This window comes from Chanodichthys erythropterus, chromosome 6 (genome assembly GCF_024489055.1).
Source record: "Chanodichthys erythropterus isolate Z2021 chromosome 6, ASM2448905v1, whole genome shotgun sequence".
NCBI lineage: Eukaryota > Metazoa > Chordata > Actinopteri > Cypriniformes > Xenocyprididae > Chanodichthys > Chanodichthys erythropterus.
The window spans coordinates 17291712-17309436 of record NC_090226.1 but is presented as its reverse complement, the minus strand read 5'-3'; the positions used below and the strand labels follow the sequence as shown (position 1 = coordinate 17309436).

Sequence of the window (17725 nt, the reverse complement as noted above, 5' to 3'; positions counted from 1 at the left end):
ATATTCTAAATAATCTAAAGAGCTGATATGCAGTGCTGACAATGGTGGTAGGCTACTGATAAAGTCAAGCAGGTGTTTAAACTCCTGACTTGTCCACCTTCAGGGCCCGATCAATAAAACAACCGCATCTCCTCCCATTTAATGAGCCGAGAGGAGCATCACAGCACAGATTGGTGAATAAAACAAGTCAGCAGTGGCTAGACTAATGGCTGGCAGGTTAAGAAAAATGCAATGAAAAGCCTGCCTTGTTGTTCACTTGTGTGTTTGTTTGTGCGGTGGTTCACCACTGAGAGTCAGCTCTATTGGTTTCATTAGTGCGGAGTGACCAGAGGCAACCAGTGATGCTCAGTACATACATCACCCAGTCAAAGCCTATAAGCGTTACTGCAACTGTACTGACCAGGACTCACAGAGGACTGAGTGAGCACATTTTACACCAAGAAATGAATTACATTGTGTTGAAAAGAATAATATGTGCTGTTATAAGCAGAAATTACATCTTAATCTCGTTTCATTACTCTGGGGTTATTTGGATCACAAGCCTCTGCTATTGATTGTGAAGCCACATGGGAAAACAGACCCATGGCAGGCTGTAACATATTATTAAATATGCAATCCTTGATCTAAATAAATATAAAACAGACCTCCTTAACTCATTTCACAAGCTCAATCTAAAAACTACAGTCATTTTTACTTTTCAATAAGAGCAGCTGATGACAATGCACACATTTAAAAGGACATTTGACTAAATCAGTCTTTCTTTCTCCCTTTCCTGATCTCTCTATACATTGAGGGTCCAATTTTGAGTCTACCACCCAAGGAGGCTTCTCTGAATACAGATGCTCATGCATATTAATGAGCGAGGCCAGCTGGCTTCTTGTCGTTGGTGATCCCGATCACCATTGAAATGTGTGGTAAGTGACTCCACCAACCATCCTCCAATTAAATGATTCAGCGGAGCCTCTGTCATGAATTTCGCTGGTACAGTGAACTGATTGTGTCCGTAATACTCTGCAGGTACCAAAACTGCAGAGGTTGATGCTACTAGATTATGTGGTTGTCAACTATTTCACAACAAAAGGTAATGTGAGAAAATATGCATACAAGTGCTCAAAAATCAATCAGACAGTGAATCTGAAACACAATTTAGTACCATAAATACTGAAAAAACATCCAATTTTTTTTTTTTTTTTTTTTTTTTAGTAAAGCATCGCTAGCAGGTACTTATTACCTTGATTGATACCACAATCGTAATGGAATTTTTATAAAAGTGATATAACTTTATACACATAATATTACATTGGCATAACAGGTTTTTTAACTGAAAGATAAATTGAACTGTGACTAAAGAATCATCAAATGTCCAGCATTTTCATCTCAGACCTCACCTCAAACTGTTTAACCACATCCTCGAAAGCTTTACTCTGTCTACAGCTCTCCTCCAGCAGTGACATGCTGCGGTCATAGTCTGAGATGTAGGTCGCAAAGGATGAAAACTCAGCCCGGCGCGTTAATATGACATCAACCACTGACGGGCTGTCCTCCCTGAAGATGAATGAAAGAACAAGAACTTTTCAGAGGGCATCCAAGGACATTCATGATGGCATTATAATGGATTATGTAATTGTAACATCACATGTACTGCTATGAAAGAGATAAGAAATCTATGTGTGTAAAGTAAGCAAGAACACATCAGCTTGTCCAGTGATATGCAGTTGTGTCTGAAATGAGGAAAAGTCCCTTAAGATGTACATTTATTGTGGTCCCTTAAGATGTACACGTATTGTGGTCACATTGTCCTGGTTAAATAAACATTACTTTACATATCATAATATAAATGTTAATATATGTTAATGTTACATTAATTTTCTATTTATTTTCATTAATTTTTCTATTTATTAAAAATCAAGTATAAATATTTTTACGCATTTTTACATTTATTCCAAAATAATAAAGACAGTAACAATTTAAACAATTATTTTATTTGTGAACTGATGTTCAGCTGTTCTTTTTAATAATCAACTTATTTTCATCAGCCATCAAGCTGGGTAAACACTGGTTGAAACCTTGAATTTCACAAAGCTGAGTGCTCAAAAAAAATAAAAATAAAATAAAAAATCCCCCAGTTATCATGTTTTTATGCCCTTTCAAATTTGATTTTGATGTGACGTAAAGCAGTCATAACTATGTGACATAACTAAGTTGTTTACTTACTTTTTAATTAGTCTTCCATTCAGACTGATTCAAAAATGCACACGAAAACAAGAGGATTTGCACGAGGAGGGATTTACATGAACCAATCATATCCAACCATAACCAATCATAGCGCAATTGCCTCCTCTCATGTGACTTTCCCCCATTCATTCTCAATTAAGGCCCCAATATACTTCAAGCTATGTTGAAGAATGAACTGTAATGGCGTAATTTTGAACAAAATCAGGCCAAAACGAAGTTCATTTTGAAACGGCTTGCAAAAGCCAACTTTCCAAAAAAGTTGCTCCGGCTGGTAAACACAATGGTCAGTGGTGATTGCGTGGACATTCTTTTATGTGGAACTCTTCTCTGGTTCATTTCTTCTGTTGAGTCCGTCGAGGTCAGATGTCCGTGAGTAAAAAATTAAAATGTACTTCTGATGAAATTAGAATTTTTGCTTTCTTTAAAAAATGCTTTCAGTTTTCTCATTTTTGTTGTGTGTTTATTTTGTTCTTGAGAGAGGAAAGCATGCAGCACATATTTACATATTCATTGAAATGTCAGTCTCAGCAACGTTGGCGGTGTTGGATGTTCGCTAACAGTATACCGCTGCTCATGTATTTCGAACTTCTATTTACCCCTAAGCAAAGAATGAAAAAGAACTTTGTCATGAGTATATCAGGGCCTTTACTCCCCATCAAACCCACCACACCCTATAGGAGGTCTGTTAAAACTCAATGGGCTCAGGGGAGGCTTCCCGCTGTAACTTTACCTGCTGGTGTCGCTGTTAGACAGTGTTACTTTAGAAGAACGTTTTAATGTCACATTTTGTAATATTTGCGCTGTTTTATTTTTGTAATATGGATTATTTTCTCATCCAATTATTTGAGGAGGCACTGCCTCCCTTGCTTCCTGAGCTTGCCTATATTAGCATGTGGCTCAGGTGGGAGATGCATACATTAGATGCGGAGTGCATGCATTAACACCTTGTAAATGATGCACATGTTATATATAACATAAATATGGACTTTTATGGAATGTCAGGCTATAAAATGTGTGCATAAGCATGTGTACATTTTGTGGATGTTGATGTGCATTAGTATAGGGTGCATCAGTGTAATGTGCTTGAGTATGCGTGCTCTCACCACTGTTTAATGCGGGTCTCCAGCTCATTGAGGATCTCACTGTGCAGATGGTAGGCCTGAGGAAGAGTGCTCAGGATCTCGTCCAGCTTCCCATTTTCTAACAGAGGTTCCTCATCATTTCCTACTGCTGACTCCACTGCTACCCTGAAGTCCTGTAGGAAAAGTGGGTTGGTGTGAGGAATATCAAATATTTAAAAAAAATAAATAATAATGTTTTAATAATCATGAAATATTTTGGATCATTTGATGATTTCAGCTGCCAGTAAAATTTTACTAGTGGCATAATTGATCATGTTTAAATCAATTTCACTTTGCCCCAAAAATCACCATCTGTATTAATAACAGTGACAAAAAGAAAAAGCTGAAACAAACAAAATGCAGAGAACTTCTGTCACGATTAGCCTCACACACAAGGATGATGACAGATATTGAAGAACAACAATTGGGAAGTTTATTGTAAGAATCAGCAGGAACACAATCCAATGCAGGTAAGAACTGAAGAGATGGGTAATTAGCAACAATGGAGACTTTAGCCGGAAATTACCCTGAACAAATCCATTGCGGTATAAAGTACCGTGAAGATTAAGTCTGGTGACATAGGACTGTGCGTGACTTTTCAGTTCCAGCTGGATTTCGTCCTCCGCATATAAGCTTAATAAAGCCTGAACCTCATCGTCGGTCCATTGGTCATATTTTTTAAACTCCATTGTTGATTCAAAAAGCAAACAACTCTTACTGCACACACCGCAAACGACTTTTAAAAATGGTGGTTGAAATAAAATGCTGCGTGTAGTCAACCAGTCAAAATGCTGTGTGAACTTCAGCACCCAAGTCCCATCCCCGAATGTTCCTGAACTTAAACTGTACTACTCTGCGAGCAGGTACTTTCTAAAGGGGAAATTTTTTTACAGAGAACTTCATTTAGACCCTGGTCCCTGTGGTCGAACACACAGAGTCCCACCCCAAAGTCCCTAGTTCCTGGGGAAAGTTCCACAGCTTTAGATGATGATAACTGTATTTGTCTTACAGATTGTCAAGGCATACACAACCACAACGGAGCAGACGAGAAGAGATTACTTGGATGACTAGGAGATTACTTTGAATTGACTTGGAGCACAGAAACAGCATTACAGAAGATCACAGAAGCTTACAGTAGTATTTTCCCAGGTAAGAGAGTCTGTGTTCTCTTGACAAAGCCAGACAACTAGTGATGGTGTGTGTGTGTGAGTGGCAGGTGCGCATGGTTAGTACTCTGCTGACTGTGAAGGCTGAGTATGGCTGTGTCCTAATTCAGAGGCTGCATCCTTTGAAGGCCACAAAGGTCAGACTGAACTTTGTTAAATGGGACAGTCTAGCCTACGGAGGACTGTTCTTGTCGCCTAGCAACTGTGACAGCTGCCGTTGATGAGTGGCAGTAATGTTTGTACTGGACTTTTTTTGGACTGGCTAATGGTTAGAGAGTCGGACTTGTAACCCGAAGGTTCCGGGTTCAAGTCTCAGTACCGGCAGGAAATGTAGGTGGGTGGAGTGAATGAACAGCGCTCTCTTCCACTCTCATTACCCACAACTGAGGTGCCTTTGAGCAAGACTATCAATCTAACCCTCAATCGCACCCCGGGCGCTGCAGCAAAAATGGCTACACCATACTTGGCTACATGTCACATCACTTTTAATTTTATATGAAACTGTCTGAAAAAACAGCCAGGGTTCACAAACTGCCTAAATATGTTCACCACATTCCATTTCTGCATATAATAAAGAGTATAAACTATATAATTACATCTTAGCAAGGTATGTCAACATTTGAACTGAATCAAAGTTTTTTTTTATATTTGTATCATTAGATATTTGATTAAGTTGAAACCCAGTACCCAGTAAAAGTGTAAATAGGCAATTTCTCTCAAAACAAACAATCCTGTAGTCACCGGTGCACAATGAATTCTGAGGTAGGTAAGTCCATCCATCTGTTGTATCCTTCATTTCATGGGAAACGAAGGATGCCATTTAAAGGAGCCTTTGAATTGACACAGCCTTCGTTGCACCGCGGCGATGCAATCAGCCTTCGAAGGACACAGCCTGAGTGAAGTAGAGCCTGGCGTGCTCGTGACAACTATACCAACTCCCTTAGGCTTCCGTGCAAATACATCAAATAATCTGTACTTGTCCTCTCCTGTCTCTGAATTGAACTCTGACCACATTCATCCCTCAGAATGAGCTTCCAGGCTTAAGCTACTGGATTGAGCTCCAAGCAGCCTGCGCATGAGCCTCCAGCTTTGACACAATCTTCGCCCACAATACCACCCGTCAGGGGAACATGTTATTAGTTTCTGCTGAATATATTTGTTTTGGCCGTAACAGACAGTTAAACTGAGCGGTCGTAAGCTGGCCTGTTCGGGGACCACAAGCCTGATGGCTCACGATCCATAGAGGATTTATTTACTTGACCCGTTGTACATACAGATGTCATGTACCTTATGAATCACTAGGAAGGGGTAAAATCTTCTCTCAAATATCTTCACAGGCAAAGCCATGAGGGAATGTGTGTCGGTTATGAAGAAAGTGATGATATAAAACAAAATCTGTCATGCATGCGCACACAGATGTGTAAGCGGTCATGCTGGGAGGTGATACGCTTAAATTCCTTTCTGAGCTTCACAAATGAATCAATGTGTATCGATTGCAGCCGTGTCGGCATTTGTCAACGCTCTCATAAATAACTCAGTGATGTTATACAGTCCTCTTAGGTACTATGAAACTTGTTTCCTCCGATAGCATCTCAATAGTTGAAACTCCCAGACAACTTCCCAAATGTTCATTGCAATGAAATTGCTTTGTTTTACAGTTGCCTTCTTAAGACTCATTATACTTTTATTGCTTTCCCACAGTTCATCTAGACTAGAGTCAGATGCATAAACCAAGACAAAGGTCTTGTTGTAATTGTTTATGCTTCTGCATGCTTTTCATTTCAGGCTAAAAAACAGAAAAAAATGAAGCAATTTCTCAATCACATGCCTAGAAATCTGCACTACAATTAAAAGCATAACTTCCCATTAGGGACAGGTTTTGGAAATTCTTTGTATTTTGCTGTTATTCAATATCAAACAATGGAACAATATGTTCTGTCCTGTAGTGTTATGATAGAGGAATCTTTCCCTTTCAGAGTACACAAAACAGAGTGAGGGATAGAGAGAGCGAGAGAGAGAGAAATATATAAATAAAAAAGGGGAGAAAGAATGACAGGTTAAGCAAACAAGGAAAATATTTTTACTTAGATGTCACTCTTTCAACTTTGTCTCAGATGTTTCTCCTAAAATTTGTAATGAGAAATTAAAAATTAAATGAGACAACCACTGACAGAGTAGGAGTATGTAGCTCTAAGATGAATTGGATACATTTTGACAGCATAGGACAGATAATTTGGTCTTGAACTGTTTGAATTCATGTTGAAATCTCTCCTTAAAGGATTAGTTCACTTTCAAATGAAAATTACCCCAAGCTTTACTCACCCAAAAGCCATTCTATATGTATATGACTTTCTTCTTTCTGATGAACACAATCAGAGTTATATTAATAAATATCCTGACGCATCCAAGCTTTATAATGGCAGTGAATGATACCAGCTAGTATGAAGCTCACAAAAGTGCATCCACCCACATCCATCCATCATAAACATATTCCATATTCTGGCTCAGGGGGATTAAATAAAGGCCTTCTAAAGCTAAGCGATGCATTTGTGTAAAAAATATATATTCATATTTAACAAGTTATAAAGTAAAATATCTAGCTTCTGCCAGACCACCTTCCGTATTCAAACTACAAAAAAACAGAACTGTCAGTTCCGTAAGTTGAATAGGGAAGGCGTAAGACGTAGTGTAAGCTTTTTGAACTGTGAGAGTTTAACACTTTCTTCATAAGTAGAATACGGCAGAAGCTAGATATTTTTTTATTTTTACACAAATGCATCACTTCAGAAGGCCTTTATTAACCCCCCGGAGACACTTTCTTCAGCTCATACTCGTTTGGTAATGCTTACTGCCATTATAAAGCTCGGATGTGTCAGGATATTTATTAATATAACTCTGATTGTGTTCATCAGAAAGAAGAAAGTCATATACACCTAGGGTGGCTTGAGGGTGAGTAAAGCTTGGGGTAATTTTCATTTGAAAGTGAACTAATCCTTTAATGGTTTTTAAATAGGGACAAAGAATTTTTCCACAGAATATTAATGAATATTTTTTTAAATGTATTTTGAAAATATTTTAAAATGAACTCAAATGAATCTTTCAAAGCCTATACACTATTGATCAAAAGTTTATGGTTAGTTATATTTTTTATTTTAAAGAAATTAATTTTTTTTCAGCAAGGATTCTGAAAATATACAAAAAAATGTATACATATATTTTAAATATGTAAAATATTTCTGAAGTATATTCCCATTCATATTTACATTTTTTTTAGCACAACAAGTTGACTAGGAGCATGAAATCCTGCCATGACATCCTGTTCCACAGGAATATAAACATAAAGAAACACAAATGCCAAATTCCCGTAATCATTCATCACAATGAGTAAAACCAAAGAATATAGTTCTGATGTGCAGCAAAAGATTGTTGAGCTTCATAAAATAGAAAGTGGCTGTAAGAAAATACCTAAAACATTGACAATCCCCATTTCCACTATCAGGGCAATAATTAAGAAGTTCCAATCAACTAAAGATGTTACAAATCTGCCTGGAAGAGGCCGTGTGTCTAAATCGTCAGGATCACAGCTGGAGAATTGCAGAGATTAGTTGAGTTTTGAGTCTCAGAAAGCCTAAAATGAATGATCAAACAGCACCTACATCCCCACAAGTTGTTCAGGAGGGTTTCAAGAAAAATCCTCTGCTCTCATCCAGAATCAATCTCCAGCATATTCAGTTATCAGACAAGACTGGAACTTCAAACGGGACTTCAAACGGGACCGACTTCCCACCAGATGGGTTTGGTGCACACATGGATACAAAGTACCCCATGCCCACGGTTAAATATACTGCTGGATCTTTAATGTTGTGGGCCTATTTTTCTGCTGGAGGTCCTGGACATCTTGTTCAGATACATGGTATCATGGATTCTATCAAATACTAACAGATAAAAAATCAAAACCTGACCGCTTCTGCTACAAATCCAATAATGGGCTGTGGTTGGATCTTCCATCAGGACAATGATCCAAAACAAACATCAAATCCAACACAAAAATGTGTCACTGAGCACAAAATGAAGCTTCTGCCATGGCCGTCCCAGTCCCCTGACATGAAACCTAAAGAAAATGAGTGAAGTGAACTGAAGAGAAGAAGCACCAACATGGAACTGGGAATCTGAAGGATCTGGAGAGAGTCTGTATGAAGGAATGGTCTCTGATCTCTTGTCAGGTGTTCTCCAAACTTATCAGGCATTATAGGTGAAGACTCAGAGCTGTTATCTTGGCAAAAGGAGGTTGCAAAAAGTTTTGAATAAAAGGGTGCCAATAATTGTGGCCAACGTGTTTTGAAGAAAAACATTTATTTCATAATGTAAGTTTCCCCCCACTTTCAATTATTTTCCTAAAATTAAAGGTTATAATTTTGTGAATTTTTTTAATGAAAGATCAAAAGGATAAACAATGCAGATTTATTTTCACAGCTGCTGTGAGCTTTTGCTCATAATTACTAAGGGTGCCAATAATTGTGGAGGGCACTGTAAATATTTCTTTTTATTATTAAGCTATTGTTGTGTTCATGAGAAGAATTGTACATTGTTGAATAATGACATTGCCTCCCTGTGTGTGAGAACGGAAGTGATGCTTAAACAAGATGGATGAAGTTCGCTACTCCTGTCTCGTGTGCTTCATTGTTTTATAACTCCTGACAGATACCACAGCTATTTTTCTCAGGAGAAAAATTTGAGAAGCAGGACACTTAAGGAAAAGTCTCCATTTGATCTTACTGCTTTTAAAGAGAAACAATATATATTATAGAGATCTCATATGTCAGTTTTCTTTTACAGATGGAATGCATTCGCTTTGTTTGTGCAATTTTGCTTCGTTTCCTCAGCCTCTTCATCTATAGGATGAAACAGTACTGTCCTGTAACTTTAAGAGATCTGCACAAATCCCCATGCAACAGTGGGGAAGTAACACCCTGTTGACAGCAGCCAAACACTGATTTAATGATGTCATAGTGGACAGAAAATCAAGGTGACTCAGATCCTCAAACTCATTAGCATTCAGAACAAGAACAGGGAGAGTGATTAATGACATCTTTATCTTTTCCACATACCCACTAATTGTTAAATGCAGTATAAATATTTATAGCACATCAATATCAAACTAAACTTCTCCCAAACGAAAGATAGACATGAAATACTACTGCACCACTTGCGCTGATGTGCCTATTAATTTGGCTCCATTCAAAATCCATCCCGCTTATGCTGCTCAATGCAAATCTATGGCATTATGTACGAATAGGGGAACTATAATTACAGTCTACTGTAATACAATACACCATATGCATATGAGACACACAGGCATGTATATGATTAGCATTCTTTAGTCGTTAATAGGACGGCGATTCTATTGACTATGGCTTATTTTATTCAAATGAGGCAATTAAAATGGTGAATATGAAGTATAGTAATTTACATGAGGTACGCCGTATAAAGAACTTTAGTTCCCGCTGGATTGTGTTAAATTGCTCCTTCAGCCCTGCCTCGACTTGATAATTGGGATACATATTGTATTAATCATGAAAACATAAGCGCTAAATCTGGTTATGAGGTAACAGTATAGAGGACAATGTTTAAAACAATAGGTTTTCTTCTGGCTAATTCCATCACTCTCACGGACTCTGCAAGCCATGCACAAACACACAGCCCTAGGGAACCAAGTTAGAAAGACACTTTGGCTGTCAGAAAGGGAGAGCTAATGAAAACAAATGATAACATGAATTGGACACAGTACATCACAGAGCAATATTAAGTACAGTGTAAAGAGCCGATGCATTCAGACAAACAGTAAAACTTCTACTAGACATCTCTGAGATATAGGAAGCAACTAATGTCTTAATGTAAACCTAAGAAAAAAAAAAAGGAAAATTCTTTTTTTTTTTTTAATCCATACAATAAAAATCAATAGGTTCCGGTGTTGTTTTGGACTCCATTCACATGCATTGTATGTAGAAAAACATTTTAAACATTCGTCAGAATACTTAACACTTTATTTTACAGTGCCAGTACACGTTACAGTGCCGTTACACATGTAACATGTAGTTACTATAGTAATTGCTATAAATTGTGCTTAATTACATGCAACTAACCTAAACCACATCCTAATCCTAACCATAGAGCAAGTACATGTAGTTAATTATTATTACTCAGTACTTAAATGTATAATTACACTGTAACACAAACATCTTAAAATAAAGCGTAACCTTTTTTTGTGGGTTCAGCAGTTTTTTTTGTAGTCTGTATGAATTAAATCTGTATTATGGAATGAAATGAGGGTAATGTTGACAGTGATGACAGACTTTTTAGGTGAACTATCCCTTTATAACTCAAAATAGTAAAGGAAGTTCAGTAAATTCACTCATGTTGATAAGTTATTTGGGGCTTATTACCAGAACTGACATGTTTTTATGTTTATAAGTGACGAGGCTCATGAGAAGATACCCAAAACAAAGGCCTGGTGCGTAGGTATTGCGTCACTCACAGGCTGACTTTTTCAAGACAAGGTTGTCAAGGGCAGGAAGTCTCAGTTACTGAAACAACACTGATAAAGGTTTGCTAACCCCCCACCCCGTGTGTGTGTGTGTGTGTGTGTGTGTGTGTGTGTGTGTCTTTCAATGTATGTGATATGTGCATGTAGGTGCATTTGCAACTGGCTGCCAAGATCAGGTAATGTGACATCAGAAGCACAGATCTAATTTAGGAGCCTTTCTATGGGACCTTTGCATCTCTCATGTGAACAAATCTAGGTGCTACAGGGCTTCAGAATGTTTCAGGTTGTTACTTATGCATTGCTTAGTTACAAAGGTGCTCTGGTCCGAATACCTTAGCAAGAGAAAAGTACATGCATACCACTTCTCAACAACATGCATGACTTTAGGTATCATTCATGTCTGTACTAAGTATGAGCAATGGTAATAATGGAGCTTGCCTTAACAATCAGCTAATAAGGTTGCATTCATGACCCAAATTCTGACTGGTAACATAGGATTGTTTTCAACATCTCTGTGATGTGTATACATTGCCAGAATTGAGTAACATAGCATATGTATTTAGTGGCTTTTACCCTATTCATATCTTCCTCAGAGAAAATAAGCCAAAGAGGTACGCTACAGACATCATGGTTCAGTGCATGCAGTCATACAACGAATACAGTCAGTCACAGGCGATCCACACTCCAATCCAGAAGTGGTAATGCAACGCTGTTTGCCTCCAATAAAAAGTGCAGAAGGAGAAGAAGAGATGATTGTCCGATATGTTTACGTATAATCTCTCAACCAGTGTTTCGAAGATATGAATAAAACAGCTTGAGAATAATATCACATGTAGCTTTACATTTACCTCAGACAAGTCATTTCACAGCATGTAAGTTAGCTAGAGAAATGAACTCTAGAGGGGAACATGTCGTATATGCACTATATTATTTTATATATTCATTTTATTTACTTAACCTGTTAGTAATGTCTTGATTATTTAATGTATGTTTAAATAAATTTGTCATGAAAACAAGTTATGACAGCCACTTTGTAAATAATTATATATATATATTGTTTTTTTGGAGTGTTGATTATTACATCTAAAAATAAATAGTAACTGAATTTAATAGTTTGGACTCTGTTGTTAATTGTAACCTTTAATATTATAGTAATGTGCAAGAAGGGGCTCCCTGTGTATAGTTTACAGCATTACCTGAGACAGATTTTTTTATCCTTAAGAACATTTTAATTTAAACACAGAGATACATTTGTTCCAAAACAACAACCCCTGCTGAACCAAACTGTGACTTCAAAACCAAGGTACATACCGAACTGTCATGTTTGTGTACCATTACACCCCTAATACTAATAGATAAGTTTATGTGTATACATTAATAAACATAAAACTCTGTTATAAAGCCCTGTGAACACAGAGATTTGTCAGGGTGGAAGGATTTACCAGCCATCATTTTTTTAGGTTAGCACAAACTTAATTTACATGACTGTTGAAAAGTTCGGGGTCAGTAAGATTTTTTAACATTCTTCTTCTCACCAAAGCAGCATTTATTTGATTAAAAATACATTAAAAACAGGAAATTGTGAAATACTGTAACAATTTAAAATAATTTTTTTAAATATTAGTGTTTAAAGGGATAGTTCACCCAAAAATGAATATTTGATGTTTATCTTATAATGCATGGCAATGGTAACAAAATCTATGAGAGTAAAAAAAACATTCACAGACAAGTCCAAATTAAACCCTGCGGCTCGTGACGACACATTGATGTCCTAAGACACGAAACAATTGGTTTGTGCGTGAAACCGAACAGTGTTTATATCATTTTTTACCTCTAATACACCACCATGCCCAACTGCCTTGAGCGCGTGCACGGCATCCGGTGCGTGAGGTGTGTACACGCTGGAAGTGCCGGAAGTGATCTCTCGCGTGTATGTCACTCATTGTTTACACAGTGCACAAACATTGTCAGTACGACGGCTAATCAAAATGGTACTTACTTGCGCTTATCCGGATTACTTGCGCTTATCCGACTTAAAACTAAAAGATTACGTTCTCTTGCGTGAACTCATTCGGGAGTGGTGACTTTCAACGTATTCCCAACTTCTGAGCCTGCTCACCCGAAGTTATGGTTGATTGCTCTTCAGCTGGATATCAACACACCCATCAATGCACTAAAGTTGTTGAGGGTCTGCAGCAATCATTTTTCCCCTGATGATTTTACATACCCAGGAGAGGATCATGTATGACTTAAATCATCAGCTGTGCCTATGGTTTTTCCACATCCAACTGAGTTATGCAAACAAGATCTTTGTATGTGTCCTTTTTATTTGTAAAGCTGCCCTTATGAAAAGTAACAAAATAAAATGAAGATTTGATGTAATATTTGTATAACAACTGTTGTACTACAGGCACCATGTTTAAACTACGCCAGAGTGCGTACACACTCACGCATCGGATGCCATGTGTGCGCGCAAGGCAGTTTAACAGTGGTGTTTTAGAGCTAAAAAATTATATAAATACTGTTCGGTTTCTCACACAGACCAATCGTTACGTGTCTTAGGACATCAATGTGTCGTCACGAGCCACAGGGTTTAATTTGAATTTGTCTGTGCATGTTTTTTTTTACTCCCATAGATTTTATTACCATTGCCATGCATTATATGACTGACAGACTGCAATGGTTGGAGTTAAAAATCATCATTTGTGTTCTACAGAAGAAACAAAGTCACCTACATCTTGGATGCCCTGGTGGTAAGTTTTCATTTTTGGGTGAACTATCCCGTTAATATTCTTGTGAAAACCATGATACATTCTTGGATGAATAAAAAGTTCAAAAGTATTTATTTGAAATAAAAATCTTTTGTAGCATTATAAAAGTTTTTACTGTCACTTTTGGTCAATTTAATGCAAAATTGCTGAATAAAAGTATTAATTTCTTTAAAAAGCTAATCAAGCTCTTCAGGATTACTAAGGCTATAGGACGGTGAGTGTTTTTTGGGGGGGTTGGAGCTAAACTCTACAGGACCGAACTTTCCTACCCCTGGTATAGCGTATGCAAAAATCTCATCTACGACCATTGCAGTTCAACGAGTTAGACATTTAAATATATATTAAAGAAAAAAAGAAAGAAAAATAAAACAGATTTTCATACCTCTTGAAGAATCTTCAAAGCCTTCACGTGTCTGTAGATAATTGAAAAGAGTTGACATTACCTTCATTGTAATATTATTGTAATGCAATTGTTTGACACTTAAAGACACAGCACAAAAACACCTGTCCAATTCTGTCAAGCAGATATATCCCTGATCATCCAAGTGAAACCAACATTTACACAGCCGATTTATGCAGTCAGTTGAGATACATAACAAATATATTAGAAGGGCTTAGGGGGAAAAGCAGGCTTGCATAGATACTGGATCACATTTAATAAATCTACACACTTAATGACTCATTGAGGCGCTTCTGAAATGCAATATCTTATGTCAGACAGTCCAGTAATAGACTGTCAGTTTGAGTATCAGAGGAGCTGTTGAGTGAACAAGAATAGACAGTGATAAAGATGTGGACAGGGCCTGGATAAAGAAGATCCCTAAAGGACATCTCATGAGACACAATTGGTCTGTATCTGGAATGTGTTCAATCCAGACAGAGACAAACACTTACTCTCTTTCCGAGTCCACCAGGTCTTTGGCAACATAGTAGGCTCTGGATCGGCCATCAATCTGAGAGTGACAGGAAAGAAAGCCATGAGAGATAAATGAAGAGACCCAGTGTTTAAAGAGTTCAAGTACACAGTGTAGTACACTTGCAGCTTTCAGTTACAACACTTAGTAAAGAGAAATAAATAGATGATATTAATTTATAAATGTATTGATAGATACATATATGAAGATGGAGTGAGAAAGGGATGGACGTTCTGTTCTAAATTCACATTCAATCCTGTCAAAAGAAGACTGATTATTTCATTAAAGCACAACGTAAATGAGAAAGCTTTCCTGGACGTGCCGCTTTAAGCACAGATGCATTATGGATGAGAGGCTGCGTTCATGGCAAGCACAAATCCACCATTGATTTGCAAGCTAATCACAGCTGTCTGAACACGAGTGTTACTACTGAATGGACATATTTAGGAGAACATGACTGCGTGACTGGAACATAACTGCTAATACTGACGTACTACATATCCATGTTTAGATTTTAATAGTTTTACACGCATAAAAATCCATAATAAAACAAATTGTAATGTGCAGCTGGATTTTTTCCAGCTTGTTGTTGTGCCGGGATAGGCTACTCCCAGATATTCTTTTCTTTTTTAAGATGAAGAAAACAAGGAAGCAGGCATCACAAGGCCGGGGCCCCGGCTGATATTACAGTGGCAGAGGGAAGGGGTGGGGTCCGGCTCTCACTGCAACGTTAAACTGACTGCCAGGAGATGTATGAACCTGGATCTCAGACAATTGCACAAATTGCACACGCAGGGAATTCCACTTCAACAGGGAGGGTCCTTGTTTTTACCTACTTTAGCATGCAAAGCTGTGATTATTTGGGTAAGGGAAGGTTATAAGAGGTACTGTTGTAAACGTGTATACAAGGCCGGAAATTGTAAGATTAAACTGTCAGACATTAATTTTGTGTGCTATAGACCTTATGCGGCAGAGAAACAAGCGCGCCGCCATCTTTATAATATTGTCTTTGAACTTCAGCTTTTGTGGTAGCTCTGTACATTTCCATGGCATCTCTGTCAATGAATAATTAGCTGGTGAAGTGGTTTTACTTGTTGTAGAGTTAGGCAGTGTGTCCACCAGAGCGTTTTTTTAAACGGCAGGAACGTAACGAGGCGCTGAGCGTCTTTTTCACGCTCAAGCGCTGAGAGCTCAGCGTTTTTTACTGGTCTCCTCGAGTTAAAGAATGTTCAACTTTGAGTAAAACGCTGCACTCATCACTGTCACTTTTTAGCCAGCCGTACAATCAGAGTGGAGGAGGGGCGGGACAAATACAACTCTGACCAACTGTCACATTCTTGCTGTACAGCGACATCAACAAACAGAAACAAAATGGATGAGAAATTAATATTGCTGGTCTCCGAACATACATAGTAAATAATTCCACATTGTGTGAACATTTTTAGCCTGAAACAAATTACCTGCAAAATCAGATATAAGTAACAGTGACGTGGATATTCCGTATCATAGCAACAAAGCGTCTCAACGGAAAAAACGCTACGCTGCAGAAGCGCTCTCAGATAGGCGTTTTCAGCAGAGCGCCTAGCGTTTTCAGCTGGCTAAAAACACTCCGGTGGTCACACGGCCTTAATGTAAGTTATCGTGAGCATTGTAATGTTTAAAGCAGATGTTTTAACAAATGTCAGTAGACCCAGAAGATTTTAAAATGAGCAGTTTGTTCATAAAAAAGTAAGATCGCTGTGGAAATACAAACTTGAAGACAAAAGACATCGAACGCATCGCTGAAAAGGGGTGGGGCTACATAAGGTCTATAACAGGGGTTTATAAAAGTTTTTGATATAAAGGACACACAAATTATGATTTTTAAGGGATAGTTCGCCCAAAAATTTTAATTCTGTCATTAATCACTCACCCTTATGTCGTTCCAAACCCATAAGACTTTTATTCATCTTCGGAACACAAAAGAAAATCTTTTTGATTAAATATGAGAGCTTTCTGTCCCTCAATTGACAGTGTACGCAACTGACACTTTGACGCTTCAAAAAGTTAAAACTAATTCATATGAATAAAGTGGCTTAGTCCAAATTTTCTGTAAAGAAACGATCAGTTTATATGATGAACCGATTGATTTTAGGCTTTTATTCATATAAACATTCATCAACTCACACACCAGTTGTGGTAAACGGAAGTTCAGCATGTTTGCTTGATGTGCGAGAACCAATGAGGTTTGTTCCCGTGTGCTACACAGCATGTTTGAGCTTCGGCAAGAGGTTTGTTCTCACGAGTCAAGCAGGTTCGGTTAAAGGAACACACTACTTTTTTTGAAAATAGGCTCATTTTCCAACTCCCCTAGAATTAAACAGTTGAGTTTTACAGTTTTCAAATCCATTCAGCCGATCTCTGGGTCTGGCGGTACTACTTTTAGCATAGCTTAGCATAGTTCATTGAATCTGATGAGACCAATAGCATCTCGCGCAAAAAAAAAGACCAAAGAGTTTCAATATTTTTCCTATTTAAAACTTTGTAGCAGGCGCAATGATATTACACAGCGCCTGTGACCCCCTGCTTGCACGGGGAGTGTGCCTTGCAACCATGAAGACATTTGTGAGTGCCGCTGCGTAATATCATTGCGCCTGCTGTACCCATGGTACCTGTACGGCAGCAAAGTTCCTTGATTATTATGCCAGAATGAGAGTATAGTTCCTAGCTATATCGGCCTAGAAAATTGCCATTTTTCATTTCCGTCGGTCTTAGTACACTATGTAACTACAGAAGAGTCAAGTTTTAAATAAGAAAAATATCAACTCTTTGGTCATTTTTGAGCGAGATGCTATTGGTCTCATCAGATTCAATGAACTATGCTAAGCTATACTAAAAGTGGTACCGCCAGACCCGGAGATCGGCTGAATGGATTCGAAAACAGTAAAACTCAACTGTTTAACTCTAGGGGAGTTGGAAAATGAGCCTATTTTCA

General features: G+C 37.9%; 1 protein-coding gene across 6 annotated transcripts in view; it reads right to left on the bottom strand.

Annotated features, from left to right (window-relative positions):
- The window catches only part of fgd5a (FYVE, RhoGEF and PH domain containing 5a), a 58966-nt gene that overhangs the window by 27384 nt on the left and 13857 nt on the right, over positions 1 to 17725 (bottom strand). For all 6 annotated transcript variants that reach the window (XM_067388297.1, XM_067388298.1, XM_067388295.1 and 3 more), the window contains 4 exons: positions 14732 to 14790; positions 14220 to 14250; positions 3339 to 3490; positions 1389 to 1545 (listed from right to left, as the gene is read on the bottom strand). In XM_067388297.1, coding sequence (XP_067244398.1) covers positions 1389 to 1545; positions 3339 to 3490; positions 14220 to 14250; positions 14732 to 14790 — 399 coding nt within the window. The remainder of the gene's footprint in view (positions 1 to 1388; positions 1546 to 3338; positions 3491 to 14219; positions 14251 to 14731; positions 14791 to 17725) is intronic.